This window comes from Diprion similis, chromosome 6 (genome assembly GCF_021155765.1).
Source record: "Diprion similis isolate iyDipSimi1 chromosome 6, iyDipSimi1.1, whole genome shotgun sequence".
Lineage (NCBI taxonomy): Eukaryota > Metazoa > Arthropoda > Insecta > Hymenoptera > Diprionidae > Diprion > Diprion similis.
The window spans coordinates 18711860-18739574 of NC_060110.1; the positions used below are offsets into that span (position 1 = coordinate 18711860).

At 35.5% G+C, this 27715-nt stretch overlaps 4 protein-coding genes across 6 annotated transcripts; 1 reads left to right on the forward strand and 3 right to left on the reverse strand.

Moving 5' to 3' along the window:
* Window positions 1–3735: 3735 nt before the first annotated feature.
* On the reverse strand, window positions 3736–6828 carry LOC124407696 (esterase E4-like). The gene is made up of 7 exons (XM_046884110.1): window positions 6423–6828; window positions 5869–6007; window positions 5337–5682; window positions 4785–5147; window positions 4506–4666; window positions 4115–4431; window positions 3736–4002 (listed from the first exon to the last, which is right to left on the reverse strand). The coding sequence occupies exons 1-7, from the start codon at window positions 6806–6808 to the stop codon at window positions 3831–3833; spliced, it is 1884 nt and encodes a 627-aa protein (XP_046740066.1). The 5' UTR covers window positions 6809–6828; the 3' UTR covers window positions 3736–3830.
* A 3358-nt stretch (window positions 6829–10186) lies between these two features.
* LOC124407700 (dnaJ homolog subfamily C member 30, mitochondrial-like) lies at window positions 10187–11334 on the forward strand. The gene has a single exon (XM_046884117.1). It carries the CDS (start codon window positions 10488–10490, stop codon window positions 11205–11207), a length of 720 nt encoding a protein of 239 aa, XP_046740073.1. The 5' UTR covers window positions 10187–10487; the 3' UTR covers window positions 11208–11334.
* Window positions 11335–11655: 321 nt separating this feature from the next.
* Window positions 11656–13659, reverse strand: LOC124407701 (vacuolar protein sorting-associated protein 37B). Of its 2 annotated transcripts, none has more exons than XM_046884118.1 (4): window positions 13431–13659; window positions 13176–13347; window positions 12820–12902; window positions 11656–12708 (listed from the first exon to the last, which is right to left on the reverse strand). In XM_046884118.1, the coding sequence occupies exons 1-4, from the start codon at window positions 13554–13556 to the stop codon at window positions 12445–12447; spliced, it is 645 nt and encodes a 214-aa protein (XP_046740074.1). In that variant the 5' UTR covers window positions 13557–13659; the 3' UTR covers window positions 11656–12444. The 2 variants fall into 2 exon arrangements, with proteins under 2 accessions (XP_046740074.1, XP_046740075.1); XM_046884119.1 differs by having other exon boundaries at window positions 13176–13360; window positions 13431–13618.
* Window positions 13660–17735: 4076 nt separating this feature from the next.
* Window positions 17736–27664, reverse strand: LOC124407690 (exportin-1). 2 transcript variants are annotated; one of them, XM_046884100.1, is made up of 14 exons: window positions 27528–27664; window positions 25372–25606; window positions 24392–24586; window positions 23953–24303; window positions 22126–22848; window positions 21693–21927; window positions 21396–21559; window positions 21015–21149; window positions 20768–20911; window positions 20378–20524; window positions 19774–20022; window positions 19369–19621; window positions 18985–19235; window positions 17736–18840 (listed from the first exon to the last, which is right to left on the reverse strand). In XM_046884100.1, exons 2-14 carry the CDS (start codon window positions 25567–25569, stop codon window positions 18694–18696), a joined length of 3192 nt encoding a protein of 1063 aa, XP_046740056.1. In that variant the 5' UTR covers window positions 25570–25606; window positions 27528–27664; the 3' UTR covers window positions 17736–18693. The 2 variants fall into 2 exon arrangements, with proteins under 2 accessions (XP_046740056.1, XP_046740057.1); XM_046884101.1 differs by lacking the exon at window positions 27528–27664 and adding an exon at window positions 27259–27513.
* Between the last annotated feature and the right edge of the window lie 51 nt (window positions 27665–27715).

A 27715-nucleotide genomic window follows, 5' to 3' on the forward strand; every position in this document is an offset into this window, starting at 1 on the left:
TCTTGTCGACTTTGGTACAATTAGCAAGCATAAATTATTCTACGTGATTATCAAAATAAGTTATAAATTCTACGATGCACGCGAAGCTGGGAATTATCAGCAAGGTTGAATCAATTTAGTAACGTTAGTTTGACGAAATATTGAAACCGAATTATTAATTTGCAACTTCACAATGATGACCTTAATAAATTCATATTCAATAAATTCTATACGATGCTTTAATTGAAAAATTGAAAGAATATGAATTGTTTAGACGCGAAGTTCCTTGCTGACAAGAGTACACTTGTTTTCGTTTCAATATTTTACGGGATTGATTATTTTTCCATATTTATAGTTATAGTTTGTTTATAACAAGAATTGATTATTGATTGCTTTGTATTAGTAAAAATGCGGTTGGGGTCGTCCTCACTCCAAATGTACCAGAAGGTGCTTTGTATTGTGTGATAGAGCGCCGTGCAATGAAGAGTGTACAAAGGTATAAAAAAATATGGCCATACTTGTGTTGGTTTTTGCGCGGAGCCATGTTTTGTAATAAAGAAGAACTTATAGAGGAATTTTTCCTTGGCAATGAAGATGAACCAAATGCAAGGTGAATAACGTTAGTTACACCAATGATCACATCTACCCCTCAAAATTACTCATAACTGATACAAATTTTAACAAGTGCCATCTTGAAATTTGATATTTCGACAAACTTGTATTATTGGAAGATTGTGGGCATTGCATACAAAGTGACGGGCTTATGAAATGGGTATCAGCACGCAGTGACCCAATTCAAATGAAAACCTGCTCACGCTGCAAAACGTTTTTCAGAAAATGTATAAAAATAATGAATCAGATTAGAACTAACGTGGCATATGCACAAGCAATGAAGAAAAAAAAATTTGAAGATCAAACATGTTTGTTGAACAAGCAACAGCTTTACCTCGAGCTTTTACTGAAATAAATCAAAAGCATGCAAGAAAATCGAATTTCACAGAGTACGCACATGAACATATTAATAAATTATACCACTCTATCCATTAACTAGGAATTCTCACGCGAAAGTTCTCAACACCAAATGTATTGTGTCAATACAATGACCATCCAATTTATTTTTTAATATGAATTGATTGTGAGGCATAGTTGACTGCATCACTGTCTGGAAACATAATTACTGTATCGGGCTGACGGATTCACTTCCTGATTTCAAAAGCGGAGGTTTTTGTTGACAAGTTAATTTCCATTAGTAAAAACACAAGGTATCAATTCGCAAGTTTACTTGACCTCACTTGCGTTATAATCTTGACTGATATTCTATGGCATCATACAATTATGTAAAGCTAAATCTTTGCCTACGCTTCAGTGACACTTACATCAATATTGCGAAAGATGGACCACTAATTCATTGAATTTCTGTTTATTCGCAGAAGACCCGATTCAAGGCCAAAACGTATAGCGATAACTCTTTATTTTGCAAACCCATCATACCAAATAACACTTTAATGAACTAATCAGTAATCGTTGGCAATGCGGATAGCAAAATTTGTAATTGCAGATTTCCTGGATCTGAATAATTTTTTGAAAATTTTGCACACGAAAGTGCTTCCTATGACAAAAAAATCGGCGGCAGGTTTTGGATGTGCGAGCAACGGAAGCTACCAAGATCACACTGAACATTTTACAGCATATAATTGAAAAACTGGAGACTATAGATCCCACAATTACGATCTATCCACGGTTAAATAATCAGGTTGTGAGTTAGTACAATCACTTTCAATCAAGGGACAGATTTCCAATCATGAAATCAACGCCATCGAAAAAGAACTTCAGAGATTACATTATACGGTAATACATGTATTTGATTTGTATATTAAGACAACACATCGGGAAATTTTGAATATCAAGCTTCAGAACTAAATTCTTCAACTGCTAAAATCCTACACTTTGAACTTACGTAATTTTTCATGCGTTCTCCATGTTCGGATCAATTTCGAAAAATGATATAATGTTTAATTTCTGACCGCTATACTTAAATAATCAAATTTAGATCAACACAAATTTCCCTGTATCAAGCCACATTTTGCGTTTCAGTTTCAACGATATGATCATCTGTTTTACACTTTCATTTGTTACGTATTTTAGAGACTGAAATTTGTAAAATGATTCTTCAGATCGTGTTCCAGCATAATGACACCGTGGATTATGGAATATAATTTATGAATTTGGTTGAGAAACTTACAAGTATTCACAAATTCACTGAAGAAAGAGAATTGGATATTAAAAATCAGATACATATACTCGCACCATTATTAGATATGAAAAAGGTCATCCTGATGGATAACGAGCGTAAGATGATTGTTAAAGCAATAGGCTACAAACAAGGCCATTGGTTCAAGTGTCCGAATGGACACATTTACACCATTGGAGATTGAGGAGGTGCGATGGAAGAAAGCAAATGTAACGAGTGTGGAGCTGCCGTTGGCGGTGGATTACATCGTTTAATTGTAAGAAGCGATAACTCATTGGCTACTGATATGGATGGAGCTACACGTCCTGCTTGGCCTCTGTGATAAACCTACACATTGTCCGAATAACAACAAATAAACTTACGTTGACGAGTACCACTTATCCACTAACAATTTTTAATAGTCGGTATTAATTGGTTTACTTTATTTTTTGGTAACCATCAGTTTGACAGGAATCAGAGATTCGAAACTAAACGATTGTGAAATCCGATTGCTCTCGTTTCTCAGTTTAACTTTTTCAATTAATTTATCAAAATGTGCAAGTTCTGTGATCAAATTCGATGATATTAACGGACTTTAAATCCTCTGAATACCGTCAATAATGTGAACGTATGGTTAGAACTCTGTATGATTGCTGGACACAATACATGTTTAGTTTTATATGATTGGTAATAAAAACGTTAAGTAAATCACAATTGTATTGCTTGTATTAGACTAGTCAACTAAATGGGATATTTCAAATATTTGTCATGATAATTTTCACTCGAAGTTGTTTAGGACCGAGTAACACATTCAGTAATGTACAGATTTGAATCAGAGCTTTGTGAAATATTCAATACATTTAGAATGATAGAAACACATGATTTGTTGAACAACTACTACTTTACTCGAGTCGATCGCTTGACCTAAAAAAGAGGAAACTCCTGAAGTAAAATTATGAGGGTGAAGCAGGATAGTTTGCGGCTTAATAAAGAACAACAGTAATTTGAGTTACTTATTTGCGTGTATTTAATACTTTACGAACAGTATGGTTTCGTATTTCATAATGCTACTAGCGCCTGAAAACCCATGTTTCTTTGTCATAATAAATACAACTGACAATGAAATACAATAATTGTATGTTTGTCAAATACACCTGAACTTCTATTATTGAATCCGAATTTCTTGACCAACGTAATTGCGTAAAGGTAGTTTCTTAAAGTAAGATTGAATGTTCTATTTTTTGGGGTTATCATTATTATTTCGATCAAAAATTGAAACCGCTTCGTTACGGATTTTTAACGAAGCCAATGACAATTTACGAAGAATCCTTTGAAATTCTGTTACCAAAACTGTTACGTGAAAAGATATCATTACAACTATAAAATTATCATTGGAACTTGAAGATTGACGGTTTGCAACAAGTCAACAAAATTTAGAAGCAGGATACATCGATTCACTTTTTGTACACTTACATGTTTTTTCATATGCGCGTGATCCTTACACCTACAATCTTACATTTGAAATGTTTTATTCGTGGATGCGAATTTGCAATACTTGTACCTTCGCAGCATCGATTCTTTTCAGGAGTCAATTGTAAAGGTGAAAGACGAAGTGCCATAGCTAGTGCAAGTTTACAGCGGCTAACAGTTGGTCCCAAAATCTAAATCGGTCAACGGAATATCCATACTTCATTCGAAGAGTTGTGTCAGAATTATCTCCTATTTGGAGGTAATTATCTAGTGAACGTGAATATGGTAACCACGTTGGAGTGCCATCCAAAGTTGTTGGTGTTCTGAAAGCATAATTCCGGATTTCCCACCATTCTTGCATAGCTACGGTCAACTGGGATTTTCTCATTTTATTTTTTTTTTTCATTTTTCTTATATCTAGTCGCTTGCGTTTACCCAGTAGTTGCAAAGGAGGTCCACAATTGGACCATCGTGTCCACCATTTTCCAATCGGCCTCACTAAATGCGTAGCCTGGAGGTCCAAACTGAGACTTCGGTCCCGGAAGAAGGTAGAGAAGCTCATCACCGTGTGCGACACCCATATTCACAGTATCCCCTCCGCTGAAGAAATAGCTGTAACTAACTGTACCCCGGTAGTTGAATAAGCCAAAATACTGGGGGCTCTTTGTATGGAGCGCTTTCTCCTGAACAGCTTTGTGCGAAAAATATGAGAAGCAACCATCACCCATGAGTGACGTGAAATTATTTAATATCTGAAACGAGTACCGAATGTTAGAGATAATAATCGTGGAAACCGCGACCTTATTTACTGACTTTGAATACTTACTATGTTTGGATCAGCGGTCAAATTGTAAAAGTAGTATGACTTAATGGCATCAGCGAAGACCGTCAGATTGTCAATCTGATGCTCATATTGTAAGACGTGAGGTAGAACAATATCGATCTTGTTCAAAAATTCTTCGAGCAAGTCTTGTTTGTCGAGAAATACTAATGAAAACAGAAATAAAATAGTATTAAAATTGCATTCATATGTTGTCTGCACTATATTCTAGTGCTATGTTTTACAAACGCTTTCCACTTTTTTTTATGTTGTAAGTATACTTGCAGGCACCGAAGACAATTCCTTCGTCGCGAACAACCTGGATTATTGACGGCAGATCACGGATCATTCCGCGAGCATACAGGTTCCTTGGAGTATCCGTTATAAATGCTCCTTCTATTTCCGGTTCAATACTCGGACCCCATATGATATACGGAAACACGAACCACTTGGTGAACACAGACGTCGTATCGACAAGTTGCGACGCCTTCAAAGTTCTCAAACAGTTAACAAGGGCAGCAGAGGTATTAGTCGGGCAGCCAAGATGTTCACCAAGCGTAGCAGCAGAATTTGCACTCTCCGTTCTCGAACGTGGAAATTGAAACCCGAGCGCGTTTCCACTTTGTAATATATATCTATGAAAAAGTCCTGTAAGGATAAGAAAACCGTATCGGTAGCTGTTTGAGCCAAACGCAAAAAATGACATATTCAATCAGGTGCAGTAAAATTGAATTGTGTAGCATGACTAAGGCTGAAGAAAACTCGCGCCCAAGGATCAGTGAGCTATGTGAATGTATGTAGGTATCGCACCAATGATCAACAGATAGTGGGTCTCACCATTCGTCAAATTCGACATCGTCAAGAGATGAACGCACCCGGCCCCTGAACTTCCTCCATGAACAGTGACTCGATTCGGATCACCGCCAAAATAGCGAATGTTGTCTCGAGTCCATTCTAAAGCTCGAACTAAGTCTTTAAGACCGTAATTTCCAGGTGACACTTCATCTCCAGTACTGAGATATCCTAAAGGACCCATACGATAGCTAGGAACTACCAGAACGACATCTTTGTCAAGGATGAATTGAGGTCCCCATCGTTTTGGATTATTCGTTCCTGTTTTGTATCCGCCGCCATAGGCAAACAGCATTACTGGTAGTAACGTGGAGTTATCACTGGTAGGAAGCTGCAGGATTGAGCAAATTAAAAATCGTTTTCAAAATACACATTCGGCAACCTAGAATATATCCTCGTTGAAGATGCATGGACTGACTACACGCAAGTCTATAACATGACAACTGTCGTCCGAAGTGTGTATTTTTCTACAAATCGACAATTTCAAAGTGCTAATAATATCAGGAATAATTATTACTTGCGGTGTATACACATTGAGATAGAGACAGTCCTCATCTCCGATGAACACTGTACCATCCAGCTGAGGACATGGGGGGGAATCGACGCTACCATCTAAAGTTCCATTCCACGCTTCTGCCGGTACGGGTCCCTTGAATCTGTATCGAGACAACAGCGAAGGTTGTTTTTTACCTTTCACATAACACAACATCCGGTATTTCAATGGATTGATTTCTCAGGGTAGAGATTTGAGAATAGTTGTTGATCAAGCATTGTATAAGAAATAATTACTCAGAACACTTAATCGAACCAATAAAAAAAAAATCAGTCCGAAAGTTGAACTTGAGAGTTACTAAATGCAGCAAGTTCTTAAATTCACGCTGCTCTATTTCAGAGAAGTAGTGAAGTTTATTACAACCACCCTAAAAATAAAAAGTGGAGTATTCAGATGATTCAGAGGTCTACAGAATCACCTCTGATTATTTTCACACGGATGCATGGGTATGTGCATTTCCGCATGTATGTGATTTTTGTTTTAGTAATCAACATGAATTTTCTAATCTTGAAGCAAACCTGAGATTTCCAATCGGCGGTTGTGCGAATGGGATTCCTTTAAAGCCGAAGAATATCCGGTTGCGGCGCGTGACCATATTTACACCTTGAACTTCTCCTTGAAGTACACGAACTACTGGGTGAGCCGAATTCTCAAAAACATCCGTATTTCCAGCCGGGGCACTGTCACAAATACTTATATGGCTGCTTAGTGAAAATAATACCAAGAAGTAGAGGCCGAGGCTAAAATGCGATTGTATAACCATCCTAATATTGTTTGCGGTTTCACGAATTGTCGATAAATGATTCCCAAGCTTGCGATTTCGCTTTCTATATTCAACTATAGTACAAAATGTTTCGTAATTTTCAAACAAGCATGTGAACTCCGACCTCTGGTAATCCCTCATACTCAGACTAGTGCGAATTGTGTCATTCGGGAGGGATCTTTCCGATAATCAAGGCTGCCTAGGCATAGCGAAGAATGTAATTGTGCAATACGGACAAAACTCGTGCGTCCCGAGTTTCAGCAATGATTACATTTATAACTCTCCAAATTCCCCACAACCCATTAGGGGGGTGCCCTGGTCGATTTGGAAGTTTACGTATATATCTCCAAATATTTAAGTCCTCAATCGTGAATAAGGGTAGTAGGCTGTTAGTTTCACGAAATATTGAAACAACATCATTAATTTTCAACTTCATGATGATGACCTTCAAGATTTGGAATTTCTAGAATATGAGATTCATTTTACTTTACTATGGTCCAATAAATTCCATCCCATCCGTGAATTGGAAAATTGCGATTTTTCCTAATCATCTACTGTTACATTAACGTTCCAAACATCAACCTCATAAAAGTACAAGGATGAAGTTAGTAACGTTGTGTTAGTAACGATGCTTGTTCACGAAAAATGACTAATTTGCATATTTATGACTTGCCGAAATTTAGTAAGCCATTACAAACAAAACATACACTAATTATGAAAGGCCAACTTCTTGAAAATTATCCGCAAATTGCTCAATAATAATTATTTCTCCTCATGTGTCATTACGTTAACGTTACTAACTTCAGCCGCATATAAAAATACGAAGCCTACGTGCCAACGTTCACGATAAAACTCACACTGTCCTCAGAACCAAAGTGCATCAAGTCCACGCGCAAACAGCGCGGTTAAAGTCGAATAACTCAATATGAAAAATCACGCTCAAAGATTAACATAGCCCTTGTTGCTTTGATTTTGTTGCCAGGACACCCGTAAAATCAACGTTCAAATTGATATTTCAGAAAAACGTCATTACGGGAACTTATATTCTGGAAGACAATCGGCAGCAGCATCTTTGTTTGCGACTTGTGTAGAGTTCGGTTCTAAAGCTAATCCGGATGAGAGGAGTGAGTGAGAGGGTAAATGAATAAAGTCCACAATTTCGCGAGAGATCAGAGAGCGCTTGCTTCGGCATAAAAACCCTCACGGTTTAGAGGGAAAAGCCAAAGCAAGTCCTGTATTTATTTAAAATATCAGTTCAACAGGTTACATGGTACAATGTGTTTGGCGCGTTCACCTTTAGACAACTTAGTCTTAGTTGACTGTTCATTCGATAATCTTATGTACTGCCAAATAAACACAACTTAAATGCGTGTATTTCAATACAACTTCAAGGCATGTGCTTCAATGCAACTCCTTCTTAAGGGGGAAATGGGAAGGGTCTCATAAAAGCATGTGTTTCAATGCAGCTCAGGGAAATTGCATGTGTTTCAATGCAGCTCCGGGGAAATGCATGTGTTTCAATGCAGCTCCGGGGAAATGCATGTGTTTCAATGCAGCTCTGGGAAATTGCATGTGTTTCAATGCAGCTCATTCTTAAGGGGGAAATGGGAAAGGGTGGACCTGTTCTATAACTAACCTAACAACGCGATCTTTAAATCTACGCGATATGGAAAGAACTCGACACGCGACCGAGCGCGGGAAGAACACGATAAACGCCCCCGCGGCAGAAGAGAGGAATTTAGGTGTACGTCCTACCTACTCGAGCGCTCGATTCTAAGTGAAGCGCGCGCGCGCGCGTGAAACCGGGGCTGCGCGCGCGCCCGCTAGATTCAGCTCTCGCTCAGCGCGCGACCTTGCGGCCGAGTAATCTCAACGTCGTGAGGCATCAGCGGTCCGCGTGGTTCGAGCGCGAACAATCTTTATATAAATCTGATCTATCACGATGCAAATTATTATTCTTCGAAGCGGTCTCAAGTGCTAATAGTTGTTTTGTAATACAGAAGAAGAATTATTTATTATTTTAGTGATTTCAAAACGATTCGAGTATTGGTTGACAGTTTACAAATATTGAGCAGAAAGCGTTAGATATATCTTGCCTCCAAAATAATAATAATTTTGTAATAAACTTGATGAGGAAGAAAAGAAATCATTTACTCGAAAAATAAACTACCTTAGAATTCCGAATGAGCTTATATAATGATCTAATAAATCGGAAATTTCTATAACGATTGTGAACACCATGCCACATGAAAAAAGAATGTGAAGAAGAAACCCGTAGCTCAAACGCATGCGACACTCACTAATGATAGGAAGTTTTACTACGTGTACCCAAAGCTTTGTATCTTTTCATTCTAAATGTAGATCGATTTTTTTTCTCAACATTGAACGATTCTAATTTTACAAATGCAACGGCAAACATTCGAATCCAGCGCCATTTCGTCCATGTGTCCTGATCAAGACATTAGGCAGAAATCAAGTGTTGGAATTGTTAGCGGCGATGAAGTTTTCGCATTTTAGATTGAATTTCGATTATTTTACACCGTTCAATGTTGATATTGTCACCCAAAATATGTCAAGTATTACTTGAAGTAATCTATGAATATGTCGATATTTTTGGAAAATTTATAAGAAAATGATTTATGTGTATCGGTGGATATAATCCTTATTCGTATACTTATCACATTATGCGCAAAAACTATATTAACCACAATCCATGCAAAAAACCACGCAATGATCTTGCAATCTATTTTTATTCGCCGTATTGTTACGTCAAATGAACGAATACTTACAATCACACTTATCTCATTCATAAATTCATTATTTCAACATGAAAATTCAATTGGACTTTGATTTTTCTGTTAATTTAGTGTAGCTGAAATCATAGCTGAAATTGCGAAAAAATCGAGAACCGGTAAAACTGTAGAAGTGTTATTTTGTGGGTCGGTAGTACCGTCGATATTTGACTTTTTATAAGTATACCATACAGGAAGCCCATATTCAGGGACGGTATGGAACAATTAGCCCGATTTTTGACACAACTGAATAGCGTTATATTTATTACCGCGCAGTAGCATGCTTACCATGCATATCACACGCAACGTCCTTGCCGCAACGCTTCTCGAGCGCCTCTCCCGGAGAAAATCTGCAACGCAGCACTTTGATTTGAACATACTTCGTGGAGACATATTTAACATTCGAATCACCTGACAAAACACCTGATCTAGACGAAAAGCAAAGTAAGATCTCGTTAGGATCATATTCTTATGTTCTTTCGTAGGACGCATCAATTTCATGAGAGTTTATCACATTTCTTTAGGATTTCGACGTACAGACTGCTTAACCAAAAATCTAATAGAGAGAAAAAAAACGGGGATTTCTAATCTCCACATAAGAAATCCCGTATTCCCATTGGTAACTGCCGCTGTCTCCTGCAATGCGATTGGTGCCTGATAGTCGATCTACGCCTCCAGTCTCATGGTAGCACTCCTCTAACATGACATTGACCATCGGTGTCGTGACCATTCGTCGTTTAACCTGTCTTTAGTAGTCTTGGAAATAGTACAGGCAATAACCAAACGTTAAATTTTTGACGGCTGCTAACGAGTGCCTCATTGGTCCATATGTCGGAATCCCGAACTGCAACTTTGGATCAATTTTCCGAAAAGATTCGGACAACTTATTTGAAATTATGACATATTCGGACACTATCCATACGAAGAAGCAATATAATCAGAGCTTGAAGCCACATCGAGACCTGGTTTATATTATCGAGCCTTCGGCTTAGAAATATATTACATAATTTATTAGTCAGTATAAATAAATGCCAACAATGTCATCGATGGGTTATCCGAGAGTTTGCATAAACTTATTAACAGGCAAACTTCAATTCAGCACTAGTTCATTATCGTTTAAAAATCATTACGATTCATTAGGCCTGTCTCCAAAGGCTACGCAAAATGACATCAAGAGTGCTTACTACAAATTAACCATGATTTACCATCCAGACAAAAATAAAAGCGAGGAAGCAAAACACAAGTTTCGCAAAATCACAGACGCATATGAAATATTGGGAAGTTACAAATCGCGAAAAATGTATGACCGTGGAATCAGACCTGTTTCTGGCTCCAGACGCATGGAAGACAGAGATCCAGAAGAGGTGAAAAAAGAAGATGCCCAAACTCGGTTTTACAAGTCTAGGTTGAACAGGAGCAAAATTGTCAGTTCCGACGGTCGCACTCCGATATACAACTTTGATGAATGGGCTAAGGCACATTATGGTGAATTATTTACTCAAACTTCTGAACGAAGAGAAAACAGTAAGCGTTTGCAAAGGGAGAAAGAGGACGAACTTCTACGATCGCAACAGACCGCAATTGGCATGCCGATTATTCTTCTAGTTCTGTTTACCTTTGCATCTGTCTATACTTATCGGGATAGCACAAGTTATGATGTAAACCGAGTCAGCCGTGATACAAACGATACACATGCTTCTTCGTCATCAGGAATCAATGGTAATACAAATCGCCCTCCCAATATCTGAACGGCAAAAAATGCATTTTCAGCTTCAGATCAGATCAATTGTCAGCTGTTACTGAGTATTGTACATAGTAGAAAATTATTTATAGTGTTTACGCTGCTGTTCAAATAAAAAATACTTTATTCAAATATCTGATTTGTTTTCAACATTTCATTCATTAGAACATACCTACATTTTTCAATATGTTTTTTTATTAATTTGATCTCTTATGAATGTTAAAAACAATTTAACATATGGAATAATAATAAATGATCATCTATATAAAATACACTGTTAAATATTCCACTGTGCTTCTTAGTTAGCATTACATCGCGTAAAATAAAATTGCTCAAAGTAAATGGAGAAGTTACTTTTCATTTAAAGGAAATATAGGAATTTAAGGAATATATGCATAGGGTACCATTAATAACTAGAAAAGTTGGAAGAAATAAATAACAAAAAACCAACCAAGTAAATTGCAACAACTCTAAGTGAGCCAAAATTCATAAATATAGCTGGTAAAACTTTATAACATTAGTTTGGTCTTGTCAGTTGTTAGTATGTATTTATAGTCTGAGTCAACAATTATTGTAAAACTCAAGGATCAATTCTTTGTTCATCGTACTCTACCTTGAAATTGCTTCCCTATAAGTCTATGAGTACTCAAATAATATTGACGTAAGTATGAATCTCACGTTTATGATCTAGGCGTCAAAGCTCCTAGATTTTTCAACTATCTGAAACTTTACATAAAAATATCATTAAACTTCGCAAATTTCATTTATTCCAAAACAGTGAACAGATTCTTGAATCCTTCAGAAATACTTCAATCGTTATAGAATACTTCGGGATTATTAAACTGTGTAGTGCAATTTACTGTAAGTTGCTAGAATTTCAGTTTCTGAGCAAAGCATATGGTTTTTGTTCATCGTTATTAGAATATATTACGTTTACCGCCTGCTTTTGTAATTCCAGAAAATGATAAGTTATTTAGAACTGATCATTTAAATGACATCAGGAGTGCCATATACTTAAATAAATGGAATTTGATTAGTTCAAAATGAGATGCCACAAGTTTTCTGTACAATAATAAACATAAAAAAACGAAGCACTCAATTTGCAGAAGCTAGTATAAAATTTTACTATATTACAACAGTACTGCACCTATGAATATTTGTTTATTGATAATTCACCAGCAATTTGGATTAAGATTTTTCTTTTCGTGAAGAATAATTAAGAGTTAATTATACCTGGCAGTAAATTAATAGGGTCGATATACGGGCGGAACTGGCATGGGCATTCCTATGACACCTGTAGGATATGGAACAGAAGGTCCCATCCCTGGAAAGTTGCCAGAGGTAGGATACCCTAAGATTCCAGAGGATGAAGGACGAGGCTTCAGCATCAACTCCTTCATTTTATCAACTTTCACTTTTCGCAAGTGCATCAACTTGCGGCGCGTCAAAAATTGCTCCAAAAATTCATCCACCTCCATTTCTTCATTCATAAACTTTCCTTGTATTTTCTGAAAACAGAGAAAAAGAAAACGATTGATCGGTATATCACTCACTACTGTTACATAACTCGCTAATAATTATATTTGTGAAATGCTCTCCAGATAACCAACCGTATTTACCTCTGACTCTTCTTCGATCTCCGCTGCAGATGCTTGAAGCAGGGCCAAAGCTGTGTCAACAGTCATCGTGCCCGACTGTTCTTCTGCAAAAGTTAAATTTGATGCCTATGAAAACCAATAATTGAAATTGATTGGAGACTACTCCTGAAGTAGATGCAAGAACAATGCAGTGGAATATATAACTCTTAAAATACACTGCTGGTTTCTTCCTTTAATCAAATTTGGTGATTAAAAATTGTTCTTCATCATTCAACGCCCGGAGCTGATGTTACAAATTAATGCTTCTATGATGCAACTTCTAAAACGACAGGAGAAACAGTAAAAGAAGAATTCTCGGTGTCAAAGACTTGACTTACTCAGCTGATCTAGCTTTTCCATAACACTCGTACAGAGTTTGCTTCCCTTCTCGCTGAGTTCCCTTATTGCTTGTTTGCCATCTTCTAATTTCGGTTTATTGGAAAGGTTGAACTCTGCCATGGACCTATTGCTAGCCAAAAGCATCTCCTTTTCAGTATCTTGCTCCTTGAACTGTAAATAATACCTTATATTAATTATGACATGCATTTCGAGCTGTTTTGACTAACAACAAAACAAGATTACGCAAACCTAACCTGTTTAACATCTTTGACAATCTCCTCGAACTTGTCATCATCGTTCAACAACTCTTTCAGCTCCTCGTTGTTTAAATGGGAGAGCAATCCTAATGTTGCCACTATGTCGGGCTCCTGATTGCACATTTTAGCAAAATAAATTAAAAAAACTATAATTTTGATCTGCAAGTCAACCTCTGTCTTCTCCTGACACAACCTCTGACAAATGACAATGCTAGCCTGACTCTGAAGCCCTTACGCACACACACCAGCACGGGAATTTCCACGAGCAGCTGACAACCGATAGTCAAGCTGTCAAAATATGAATAGTGCGTGATTCAGGAGAGAAGATGTTCGTCAATTTTTACCTATTCCTTTTGATAGATTGGATCATAGACGCTGATGAATATTTTGGTTAAATAATATAGAAGCTAATCGCCGCCACTATCTTCAACAGAGTATAAAGACTTCTATTTTATTCACAACAAGTGTTCGAGAAATCGCCCGACCATACGTGTATTGCTGAGATCGCATTACTGATAAAATTTGACATCTTATTTCTCTGAGGTATCTTAATTACTAGCAAGATTCTCTCAAACAACAGTTTACCAAATGTTCGAATAATTTAAGGCATTGAAAAAATCAGAATATCATACACTTTGCTCTAAATTGTAAATTGTGCAATCGTTATTGAGTACATTTCAGATAAGACTCAAACAATGCTTTTAATAAAGCATTCGTTTTTTTGTTCTCAAATGAATACCAAGCATGGCAAAGAGCTTTCTATTATCTGTTACAGTTCAGCTGATTACTCATAATTATTTGCATAAATTGTTAACTGTGAATGCAGAGTGCAGCATACAGTACTTCTAGTTGAACAAAAGACTGTGAGATGAGCGAAATACTGTACTTATTTGCAGCCAACTCTACCATAAAGCTGAACAAAAAGTATTCTTTTAATTACTCAATTTTATTTTACTTTTTTTTTTTATATATTTTGTACATAGCAATTATACAAAAAAGATTTTTATTGTTATGTATACTATAGTATAATATTAGTGATTCGTTAACTCAAGTAACAGGTATTGAAAAAAAAATGGTTTAGAACCATCGAAGAAATCATATCTTTAGTAAGTTCAAAGCAGACATATCATCACATAAATGATTAAATATGATCACCAACCTATCTTGCATTCGTTTCTTTTCATTTTTTATCACATGTGTAACTGGGAACAAAGACTGCACGTGATATAAAAATAAAATACATAGTGGACCTCGCTCAAAATGCCTAAAAATATGTATTATTAGACTGAGCGTTTTTTGTTTCCTACAATACATTCTTTGAATTGTAATTTTCTTTTCAACTTTCGAACACATTATTTGATCACTCAATCACAAAAGCTTGTAACTAACGTAAGCAACGCAATATATTATTATGCCATAGTTATTTATGTTACTCAAACTAATCTGATTACTTTACTAGTTACTACTTGTATTACATTCATGATATCAACTCATATAAGATAATTAATAGTGAGTAAAAAGGTTTGGTGACCACAGTTAACACTTAAAACACGCAGTAATGTCTACCTTGTACAGAATATCTTAAAAAATACATCATAGACAGTGTTTGAAAGATTTTTAATTGTCAAGCTGTTTTGCCAATGTTTCACATTTAATGGGCATTTTGAAACTTAGTTAACTTGTTGATAAATTTTAATTGTAGTTTTTTTTTCTTTCAATTCATTAACCATGAAGATTTGGTAATCCTGTACAAATTGAAAATCAAATAAGTTCAGCTGAGCTCAAAAAAAGTTCGTGTATGTTTTTAGTAACAATTCATTAATATATTCTCAATAATTGAATATTGGTTGCAAATAAATACAGCTTATTATAAACACATTGAATCACGTTTTTTTAAAGTTTTTTTTCTATATTTTTTCTTTAAATCCCTTGTTTTCTTCTTTCCCCAAACACTCTTCAAATACACAGGCCACCAGTAGCTTTGCTTGAAGCTTGGGTCGCATAGTACAAATGTAATGGATCCATTGTACCAAGTAGAGCGACTGCCGACCAACATTATACTAGCACAACTGTTGATATTATCATTACTACTATTACTAGATTTTTTTTTTTTTTTAAACTTAAATGCAGTCAACTGAAATGCGAGAATTTCAGGCTTGTTTATGTAGTCACAGTTCTGCAAGCCTAACTCCACCCACCAAATAATACAAGAGATATTACATTGGCAGTAAAAGCTGTACAAAATAAACACAATAACTAAAGTTACTCAAAGAGTTGACAATTTCAGAATAATAATTGCAGAGAAACATCACGATATAATCTAGATATTATTATATTTTAACAAATTATTAAAACCAGCGTCATTGTTTCTGTGAAATTAGATTACAGTAGTATCTGTGTACCCAGAATTTGTTTCGTCGTAGTATTATGTGCAAGTTAGATGTAGAGAATAAACGTTGATAAGTGGAAAATGGTTGAAGAATTTTTTTTAAGGAAGCAGTCACTTTTCTATTAAAGAAGTTTTCAAGTATAAGAAAATTGCAAGAATACTTTGGAATAGGTGTGAAATAACAGCAATAGAGAGCTCAAAAATTGATGAGTTACGAAATTCTGTGACGATCTTGTTCATTTTAATGGGGCAATGAATGTATGCATTTACACACAATTAATGTATACTATATCCTCTGAGCTTTACTGATTTAGGACTTAATAAGTCTTTTCTTTTTTATTAATTTCGGCAACACTAATTATCCACAAAAATGTATTGGCTATATGTGTACTATGAATAAACAAAATTTAAGTTTGCTTCACAAACAGCAGGTCATTGAATACTGTAGATTTTTACTAATTGACACACGACCGATCAAGCTAGTTCTATTGCAACTGAAAAGTAGTATAATATTGAGATAAAAAGTGTTGCATGTAAAAATATTCGCAGTTATTTTACAAATGTCTAATAATGAAACACAATCGTGAGAAAGATTTTATTTTGGTAGGATGAGGACTGATCCTATAAAACAACAATGCTTAGTTGTGATAAGTTTTAATTTACAGGATGCCAATTTACGACTCGCAATGCATATTATAAGTAGTAATAATGTAGTATTATAATACAACTTCACTCGGATAAAAACACACATATTCGCCTAGCACATTTATTTCACTAAAACCCTGCCGCAACGACACTATTTTATGCAATTAATATTCAAAATTCATACACCAAATCTCGATAGTGTATTCTAAATCATTACGTTCATGAAATATGCAAATTAGATTCAGTATTTTGTTACACTACTTCTTAGTGTAATGTACTACTTTAGATTACACTGGCAATGGTAGTTAAGGTGGCGTGTGATTGGGCGCAAATCACCATATTTAACCTACTATTTTGCAGCCTCACTTCACAAACTCTACATAGTATCTAAATGGAACGCAACATTGGTCCTGAGTTTGCTCATTACTTCAATTTTGTGTCCTGCACTCGATCTCACAACACCCCAAGTAGCGCCTACACTTGACGTCTGCGACTGTTAAGTATAATTATTTATCTATTCACTCACCAATTTAACTTACTGACAGATTCATTTTTTATTAGGCGTCCACAGATTCAGGAGTCGCAAATATTGAGTCTATGCTTCATTAGTATTTAAATGAATGTTGATACAATAGAAAACAGTTAAAATATTTATAATCTCAAATCAAAAGCAAAGTTTAAATGCAACGAAAAAAGAATGGAACCCAGAATGGCATTCATGCAGTGTGTGTATTGTTGGTACATAGGATTTCATTTAATATGTAATGAATCGCAGTTCAATTTGGCAATGAGTATGTTACAAAATAACTTCATATTACAACTTTGGTCTTCTGGCTTTGATTCGATTTTATTCATTTATTTCTGTGATATCTTACCATTTAATACTTCACACAATGGGATTATTATCCTCCAATTTTCTCTGATTTTGACCTAAAATTTAAATACAATCACCCCCTTTTCAAGTGTTATCCAATATAAAAAATTTACATTTCAAATTTATATTAACAGGTTTTTTCGATCAGACTTCTAGTTGATAAATTTAAGGCATTACTAGATTCACGAAGTTTAACCCAATTCAGATTTGCAAAACTCAGGCACAGCTTTATTTGTCAGTAAGTACAACAAAACATTTTATCGACGCAAAGTTTAATATGATTTCTGTCTATAAAACTGACATATTACTATGTTCAAGCTTGATTTTGATTAGCAAAATTATTGGGATGAAAAAACAGTATACGAAAAATTTATTTGATACTTTTTTTTTTTAAAACTGAATTATTTTATGGAGAAAAACCTTGCATTCTAAAAATGTTCGAATCCAATTCTCCCTTCCAATAATTAATTTCGTTCAATTTTAATACAGACTATTGTACAAACTGATACTGATAATCAATTAACAAATGATGTACAGTGATACTTTCATCAACCATCATACTAAAGAAGGTAATACATACCATGAAGAGTACTGGACCCGTTTGAAAAGTTTGACTAAATTACTGTATCTCCATATAATTATTGCGAAATATAAAAAAATACTGCTGCAGACTTGCAAAGTATTAATCTTACTATATTCACCCTATTATAAAATTTGCGAATTAATGAGGGAAAATTAGCAGTAGAAAAAAAGTCCACAACGAAAACAAAAGAATCAGTAGAAACGTCACTCGTTGCTTCCAGAATGAGAACATTCATCAACCATCATTGGACCATTGAAGAACTCAATGATATTGAGTATAAAATGAACAGTCCAATATTACTTATGGCATGGTACTTCCACGTTATTGATGCACGCATACGGGTATACTATGAACAATTACAGATATCAAACGCACGAGAAAACGAAAACCTACCGATCATACTATTATGCAAAAATCATTCATTTTATTATTATTATATTTTTTTCATCATTTATTACTCTTAGACTTAATCTCGTAAAATTACTAAGAACTCCGATACACGAAATAGCGTCGGCGAGCAGGCATTCACATCTTACCCACAACAAGAACTCAATTTCATCTCGAATCCTATAACAGACAAACAAACAATCACCTCGTCTTAGCTTACCTCGTTAAAGGCATAATATTTTACACTTCTTGGCTCTGTTTAAGTATATAATATGTATCTGGGCGGTGGTGGGGGTGGCTGCAGATAAAAGGATACAGACGTATCTACGGCAGAGCACATTTCGATCAGATTTGTTGGGGTACAATAGGGGCTGCGGGTGATTCAGTCCTGCATCTCCTCAGGCATCTCGTGAGGATTGAGGATACCCGGCACTGCCATTTGCTGTCGTCTCTTAACTCTCTGTGCATTTCGCAGAGCCGTTTCCCGCTCTTCCAAATACAAATCTGTGTCATCTTCACCCGTGTATTCCTGCGCACAAAGTCGAATGCCATTATAATGTGCAAAAATATCGTTCATCATCCCCGCACAAATGACTAGAGCTTGAAGGGTGTATTTTAAATACTCTAGACCATGAAGAGTGGCTATTAATTTGTCGAAACATTCAATACTTACTCGAATTTGAACGAGGAAGTCCCTAAGATGCTCCTTAAATGCAGGTATGTCTTGATCAAGATTAAATAAGCCCTGCACCGTGATCTTTATCTGATTATCACTTAGATGTGGAAATGCGGCTCTTAATAAACTTGCTACAAATTCTTGAACGTATAACGTATTATCTGGTACAGGACCCAGTGGCACTTGAATCCTTCCTAATTCTACTAACGTAAACATGTACGCCAGAATCGTTGCATGCATCGTCAAACCTGTGTAAAATAATTCTCAATTACTACACAGTGTACACACTGTAAGAAATATTTATTCAAGTGTTACAAATTTTTTGTACCTCAAGTAAATAGTTTGATTTTTTTTAAATTGCCTTAATGACAAAGTACTTACCAGCTGTGTGCGAAGTGTCTGTTACGACGCTAAATATGTGTTGCAGAATGTCAGTAAAGTATGTTTGATAAAAACTCTGTGCTGCTTGGTTATGAATCTCAAGGTTTTGTATGAGCTGATAAAGTATTTGTAGTCCAGTATCTGCGACATTTCTCATTGTATGCTTGAATGCCCAAATAATGGAGTCAAGTACCAGCTTGAACTGAGCTGGAGGGATTGACAGGAATGCAGGGAAACAGTGACTGTTCACTGCCTGTGGACAACAAAATATAGAAGATTAAAGGCATTATACAAAACAATACCATCATATATGAGAAATTTAGAGAATAGTTTCTCACGTTTTTTCAAAGGGGAATTTTCATACAAAGAAATTAAAAGCTCAATTATTCAGAAGGTTAACGTTACCTGCAGTAATAGGAAGAAGTTTGTTCGGTGTTCAGGGAATTCTTCGAAGTCTTTATTAATCATTTCAAGGGTGCATTCGAAAACAGCGTCAAATATTTTCGGCACTTCGCTCGTGATGTGCGCCTCTAATTTGTTGACAATAGTAGCCATTGCGCCAAGCACTTCAGGCTCCCGAGCACAGTGCACATTTGTCTTCTGATAATCAAGCAAGACTGCGTCCAATAATGGAGGTATGAAATTTTCCAAAACCTGTTCAACAAATTCATTAAATTTTTATTACATCCAACGTCGACATGTGAAAGTTTCTCAAATTGAGTAAAGAGAGCCATACAGGTAGTGAATTGAACTGAAGGCGTACATAGAATACTCATATAAATGCAAACTATATTCACAAGTGCATCAGAGGATATAAAAATGATTAAAGTTTTTATACTGATTAGTAACTGTTGTATTCAACATACGTTTTAAAAAATAATACTAATTAAATTGCACTCTACTCTGCTGCTTAGAATACACCGATTAAAGAATCGAATTGAGTTACTCCATAAAATGCTTTCAGTGAATAAATAATGAGGCAGGGGTGTTACAAAAAATAAAAACTCACCATTTGATGATCGTTTGATCTGCTGACCCAATCTGAGATTAATTTTAACGTTTCCTTTTTGACAACTCTCATACTTTTGATCAAAGGCTGTTTCATTACCATTTCTCCATTTAAAGCTATTGCTGCAGTTATGTTTTCACTCATAACCTGGAACATTAAGTTCACGTTCAAAGGATAAGAAAAATAATAATACTGAGAGCTGTAGAGACGCATGCACATATAATTTTGATCAAACATAGACTTATTATCAATTGTAAATCAATTTAATAAAATTACAAAAATGGCGATAAGTTTTATTCATCATTAACATATTCCATATTCACAATACTACTCCACAGTTAGGTCGACAAGTTTCTTTTATGCGTAATTTGTTATGAAAACAGTTCTTACCTTGTAAACATTTAACATATCTAAATATATTCTTCCTAGCTGCATGACGTAAGGATGCCCGAGCGCTTTGCAAGCTCGAACATTTGTTTTTAGGATGCTAGCAAGCTGCTTGACAGCTTCTTGATTCTTCAATATATCGACATTCTAAATAAGATACGAAGTGATAAGTATTAGTATTTCATGTAGATCGTTTCACTTTTCCTACTTCTGCAATTAGATTAATCATACACAAAGTTTTGCTAATTACCTTTGATGCTTGACTAATTATGTCATCCCAAACCTGATTAGGCAAAAGCATATATTTCTCTATGAGCTGTTCCTGTACACATGTATCAACTTGAGCACTTATCATGTAGCCAACTGCCTCGTAAAACGTGTGCACCTGTACGAAAAAAATATTTCGACTGTGAAACATGAGTTTTAAGGGGTTTCTATTTCACATAATTAGGGAATTCAATTTTTCATTGGTGAATACTTCATTTTCCCTTGAACCAGCTCAAGATAGGGATCTCCTGAATAATTATGATATCAGGCTTTGTTTTTGAACGAACTTAAGTCAGGAAATTTGAGAAACAACGTTTTAGGTGATTTGACCAAATATGTAGGTGGATAAAAAGGTTATTGTTACCTGCTGAGTTTGTAGATCGCAAATAATACTGCTGATCGTGGACAGTATTTCTTCAATGAACGGCATAGGTTCACCAACCTGAATAGTTACGAAATGCCTTCTGCACTTCAACGCTATTTTGATAAAGGTATCACAGGCCATATCTTGTACTCCGTCATGTGTTTCTGTAAGGAGTAAAATGGCATAAAAAATCCCATTAATGAGATACTGAAGTACAGTTGTGTTTACAACGGATGAGCTCTATAGTTACACATAAGAGGCAGAGATAACACATAAGATGAAAAATGGAACTCTCACCATGCATGAATTCGAATAGCTTATTGACAACAGTCTTCAGGAATTTCCAATGGGCTCTCAAAAATCTTGGATATTGGCCCACAACGTACATAATGTTACTTGCAATGATTGCTTTGTTATCTTTGCCTTTCTTCTGCTCACACAATCCAAGCAAGTCCTTGATTACAGTCACCAAGAATCGCTTTTCATCTTCCTCGTGCATCGCACCTGAGATACTCCCAATTGCCCAGCATAACTATACCAGGAAAATAATAATTACATCTATCGTGTCGTAATCCATTTCTTGTTAAGTATATTCGATTTTTAACAACAATGCCAAGTTACCAAAAGTTCAAAACAGCACATACTCATAATTTACCCACTTTTTGGCATAATAATACATGCAATTTCAGTGCTTTCACTCTATAATAAATGCTATTAAATTCAAGCTTACGGTATTGAGATTCTTCCAAGACCACTCCGTGCCATTGACTTGGTTCTGTAATTTTTCGGTCATAACTCTCTCTGTATCAACATAGTCGAGATGGGTTAGATAAACTAAGGTCTCCCTCATGTTTTTGTAGAGATTGATCGAGTCAGTATCTTTCATGAACTCTCTGACGACTTCTCCATTTTCGTTTTCTACTACCAATACTTCTTCAGGCTTAGCCATTCGACTGATCATAATATACCGAACCTTGGTCAACACAGGGAAATAGAATAGCCTTCGGGGCGGTACGGTCAAATTATTTGTATTCGCGAATAAGGGCGACAGTGAAGTGAATGGGTTTTCTCTGTACAAATCGGCAGCAAGTCCATTCCAATATTCCAAACATATTTTGAATATTTCAACCTCTTCAACTTCGGAAATCAGCACAAGGTAATGAAGAGCTTTTAAGAGTGTTTCATTCAATTGCTTTTTTTCAACAAGCGGTCCATGTTCTTTTAGATATGTGCACAAAAACATCGCCAGGTTTTGAATGAAATTCTGTTCCTGGTCCTGTCCTACTGCATATGCATCACGGATATTTGTTTCAAGTGAAAGCATTTGCTCCAATTGCTGCATTGTGTTAGCGAATAAAACCACAAACATCTCGTCGTAACTTGTTACTGTGACTGCAGCTATTTCAGTTAAACATTTTAATGTAACATTACGAAATATCGGCACGTTCAAAAACTGAAAACAAAATTGCTGTTTAGTTTTCCAGTTCAGCGATACTAAAAATAAACCAATTTGGTAACCAAAAAGATTAAATTTTTCTTATTTTCATTGTAAAATAGAATGATCAAAAGGGTTTCGACTTCGACATTTTTATCTTTCAAGTAGAGTTTCATTTAACTTTGGAGTGTTACATGTCAGATAACCATATTCAACTATTAAAAATTTGAAAATGCATAAAAATGCCATATTCCAATTGAAGCATGTTAAGGAGGGATTTTTTTTTTTCGCTAAATTTAACGCTTTTTTCCAATTTCTGGTGAAGAAACTATACAACGGATCAATGCAAAATTTGACACGTAGATTTATCTATCTTTTATCTATTCACAAAAAATTTTTAAATCATTTCCTCCTAAAAATTACGCATTTAAGCGCGTTTTTTTCGAAACCGCTTTTTGCAACTTATGTGCACGATGTCTTAAAAACTATTTTGCGATTGCCTTCAAATTTGAAAAGCATGCTCAGTCGACGGCCTTTCAACTTTTGATGAAAAAAAAAGCAATACGTTGGATATTTTTTTGTTTATAATAGAAAGAACGATGTATTTTTTTTTATCAATCGATATTTTGAGTTCAAAACATCACCGGATCCGCAATTTTTTTATTTTTTCCGCTTCAAAGAACAATATCTACATGTGTGTAAAGTAAAATGTTTTTGCGTTTTTGTTGCAGGATCAATGGGAAGACTCAAATCACGCACACCGTCAACTGGGGATCATCGTGCTTCGAGGGAGGTGGGAGGTGAATTTTTGGGAGGAAATGATTTTTAATTTTTTTGTGAATAGATAAAAGATTACTAAATCCACATGTCAAGTTTCGCATTGATCCGTTGTATAGATTCTACACCGGAAAGTTAGGAAAAAGCAATAAATTTAGCGAAAAAAAAGAAAATCCCCCCTTGAATTGCAAGTATAATATTCTAAGTTACAGTATTTTTTCAAGTGAATTCAAGTAAGATCCTTAAAGAAGGAATTTGCTTACACTTATTATGAAAAAATATAGTTTGTAACTCTTTGTACTATAATAAATTGAAAATTCTGTTAAAAAATGAAAATTTGGCTACCTTGAAAACTAGAGTGTTGATCAGCTTGGTTTCAAATATGTATCCAAGTGGAATCCAATTAAGGAATCTGAGAAGAGTTTCGAGGGTAACAGCAACTAGAGGAACATTCTGTGAGTTGTCCATAACAAATTGACAAAGCTGGAATATTTGAGAGAACTCGCTACACATTGTATCCTTCAAGTGCTTAGCCTTTGTCTGCGTCATCTGACCACTTGAAAAGTCAAACACTTCTTCGCTGAGAAGTTTTAGAATAGCCATATTATTCTGACATAAGCTTTCGTTGGTTTTACTGGCACCCACAATGTCACCTATGAAGGATTCCCAGTTCTTTGGCCATTCTCGTTTCAAAACCTAAACACCAGCATTACGTATTAAATAGTGATAATAAGTATTCCTGTAAATAGAAACGTTTTCTTGTTTTTTTTTTATGCATTATTACCTGTACAAGGATCATATTCAACTTGTTCAAGTAAACCTTAGAGGCCTCCATTGTTTCTAGATCGCTACTAGTTTTGATGATTAATCCGACAATGTACTTTTTAATACCCTCACATTGATTCCTTGGTAGAACTTTCCACCGTGTCTTGATAACCTGCTCTAAGATCTGTAGTGCGTAGTACTTTGTTTGTTGATTCTAAAGAATTAATGGAAAAATTAGATGTATTACAGTTTCATTCACATACTCCGTTCTTTCAAGATTCTTAACATATTTTACAATAAGCAAGCCTTCAACGTATTTTTAATTCAGAGAGAAAAATCACTGTAATAATGACTCAATAAATTTGAAAAAATACTATAAAATTAACATGATCGTACCAAAATTTCAGGGTTTTTAGGATTTTGGAAACTTTCAACTTAATTCGCTCTTCATTCAACTGTTCCAAAATTCAAATTCTATGCAAAGTTAGATTTACTGAAAAAATTTAAACGCTAAACGCCACCTTTATTCTACAGTTTACTTATTCCAAAATTTCACCTTGAGTGAGAACTATTAATTCTGTGCAGGTGAACTTTTTTCTTCGTCTAAAATAATTTCCTACTATGTCCGAAAATATTTTAATATTATTTTTACTTTCTAGTCTGTAGAATTTCATAATCAATTTCAGATTTTTCAAATCATCAACTTGAATATCATTTTTCTTTGTTGCAATATTATAAAAAATTCAAGAGAATTATTTTTATTTATAATTATATATTTTTATAGATAGACCAAAACCTCAACAGAGTAAAATTTTGTGCGAATAACTTTCAGCTATGAGTTACAGAATGAGCCAAATCATTTGTGGTGATGGTAGTCAAAGGCATGAGCATGTCTCTCCATATCAACGACAGTTGTTTGTGAAATGATTACTGGATTAAAAACACTTTTACACTTTTCGTTGAGTAGTCGACTTTTCTTCTAGAACCGGCAAGACTCACCTGTGAGTATTCTAGGATGGTGTCAACTCGGGTCCATGCATCTGGGTGTTCTTTGAGAGTGGTTAGCACTTCTTGAGCAACACGCTGTTGTTCACCGACCCCAGTATACATGCATCCGACTATATTATCCAGGAGCGTGATATCCAGCTTTTGGTTGAAGTCCAATAACTTGGACGCTTGCTCCGCGAGTGTCGCCATTGCGCTCACTTATTACCCTTGCTTTCACACACTCAATCTAAACAGACAAAAAATATCATTATTAGCATTATTGCTTGTAATATGTCAACAGTGATGAGCCTGCACTACGACTCTAGCAAATATTTTTATTTAGAGCTTACTGCTGATCAAATAGAGACGAACTAACACTTGCATGTAAATAGTAGAATTAATGCGATTTTATTGCATTAAATACTGATAATTTATAATCATAAAGTTCTAAACAAAAAAATATTTCATAGGCAATCTTATTTACATATCTATACTTAAAAACAAAGTGCCCAGCCACGGGAGTAATTTCCTCGAGTTTCTTTTTACCTAACATAATTGCTAAACGCAACTCGTGCAGAGTTAAAGGACACAAAAACTAAGGTTTCAGAATATATGTGAAATTTTGCGAATTACAGTAAATTCTGAAATATATGGCCAGATAACTAAATTTCAGCTTGATAGGATAAGTGAAAAAAATACAATGCAAAAATTTTCAATATGTCGTTCCTAAGTTGTTTCAGTGTATACTTCAAAATTAAGGTTGCAATGTTAATTTACTATAACGGACTGTTACTGAACCAGGTAAGAAAATACAAAATCTAGCTTCAAAGCTACTGGATTCACTTCATTTCAGAAATAATTGTCAGGTCTGTAAGAATACTGAATGTTCAGTTTATCAGTTTAGTCGAACATGCAGTATGGAACATATCCTAAGACCAGAATTTGCGATCAAATTTGATGACTTTCTGATCAATATTTGTCGTAAAATAAGATGCAATTGGCTACGTGGAAAGTTTCCGAAGTGCTTGAGAACAAAATAAGCAAAAGAAAAATCAAGAAAACTTCATCAAGTTCCAAATTAATTAATCAATGTTTAATTAAAATTAGAGATCAGAGTTTAAGCACATGCCCGGATATGTATAATCACGTCTGTTTGTTTATTCAATGAGGACAATATATTATTTCTTTTTACGTTAAATTTCAACGACACGACTCTCATTCTAAAAATATTGTTATTTAATGATACAAGATTCAAGGAGCTGGAAATGCGATGATTGATGCACCAGTTTTGATCCAATTTTTGATACCTGTAGCATGAGAATTGATCTCGATAAGGAAACGTGGTCAAAGAATCACTGAAAATCTGAAATCTGAATCTCAGAGAAGAACCTTCAAAAAAGATGCATCCGTTATTCTGAATTTCATGCTATACATAATGGGATGGTGCTTGGTGTATACTTTGTCTATTCAGAAAAGAGGTGGGGAGAGGGAAGAGTCATTCGTCGTGATTAATTGGGGGATAAATAAATTTTTCGAACAAATGTTAAGAATTCAAGCAGCTCGACTCCCCCGCGGGCCGAAAAAAACGAAAAAAAAAATGCCAGGAAACGTGCCGCAGGGGAGGTCACCGCACTGCGACCGACCGAACAACCGACCTAACCTACATCTGACAATCGCAAACAAGGTTATGTGAATTTCGGATTTTGGAATATCGTGTAATATTTACACAGGAATCGAATGAGCAGAGGAAACGGTACGAACATAATGAGAACCGACGACGACTACCAGAGTTAGGTTAAATAGTGTAAATTCGATCGCCTAGGAAGCCCGGCTGCCGTTTTTCCATTGCGTCGTTGCCCGTTGAGCGAAGATGGTTTGAGATTGAAGGTTTTGACCTACCGTTAAAACTCTTTCATACAGCTTCCCGTCCCCGGGGTAAAAAAAAGGACGTGTTATTTTCTTTCTCTCGCCAGTCGTTACGTTTCAGAGTAATTAACCACAAGCACAAAAGGGCTAAACACACAAGTCAACGATTCCCGCGCGCTACACAACTTCTCGCTCCTCGTTCCACACACTCGCAGTTTCGCTCTTTCTCACTCATTTCTCGAGCTCTCTACTTTCTCTCTCTTCCACTAGCAGAATCAAATACACTAAGATAATATACCCACCGAGGCCGATGTACGTCAAACCTACTTTCCCCAGGTTTCATGCGAATTTCGTGTGATTTTTTCCGCCGATAATACGAGCAAACCCGTCAACTGTGTCGTCGCGAAACCCAACCTAAAGATTTTCGAAAATAATAACAAGATGGCCGAAAATTTTACACGACAAATGCGGAGAAACAACGTTCACCATT

Coding starts and splice junctions, on each gene's coding strand:
- LOC124407696 (XM_046884110.1), bottom strand. CDS start 6,808: ATGAGGGATTACCAGAGGTCGGAGTTCACATGCTTGTTTGAAAATTAC. Junction 4,667..4,784: donor AGGAATTGTCTTCGGTGCCT/GCAAGTATACTT, acceptor TGTTTTCATTAG/TATTTCTCGACAAACAAGAC. Junction 4,003..4,114: donor ACCTCCTTTGCAACTACTGG/GTAAACGCAAGC, acceptor TTATGCTTTCAG/AACACCAACAACTTTGGATG.
- LOC124407700 (XM_046884117.1), top strand. CDS start 10,488: ATGCCAACAATGTCATCGATGGGTTATCCGAGAGTTTGCATAAACTTA.
- LOC124407701 (XM_046884118.1), bottom strand. CDS start 13,556: ATGTGCAATCAGGAGCCCGACATAGTGGCAACATTAGGATTGCTCTCC. Junction 13,348..13,430: donor TTGTCAAAGATGTTAAACAG/GTTAGGTTTGCG, acceptor TATTATTTACAG/TTCAAGGAGCAAGATACTGA. Junction 12,709..12,819: donor AGATCGAAGAAGAGTCAGAG/GTAAATACGGTT, acceptor CTCTGTTTTCAG/AAAATACAAGGAAAGTTTAT.
- LOC124407690 (XM_046884100.1), bottom strand. CDS start 25,569: ATGGCGACACTCGCGGAGCAAGCGTCCAAGTTATTGGACTTCAACCAA. Junction 21,928..22,125: donor CTTGGAAGAATCTCAATACC/GTAAGCTTGAAT, acceptor TTCCTGGTATAG/TTATGCTGGGCAATTGGGAG. Junction 19,236..19,368: donor AGACACTTCGCACACAGCTG/GTAAGTACTTTG, acceptor TATTTTACACAG/GTTTGACGATGCATGCAACG.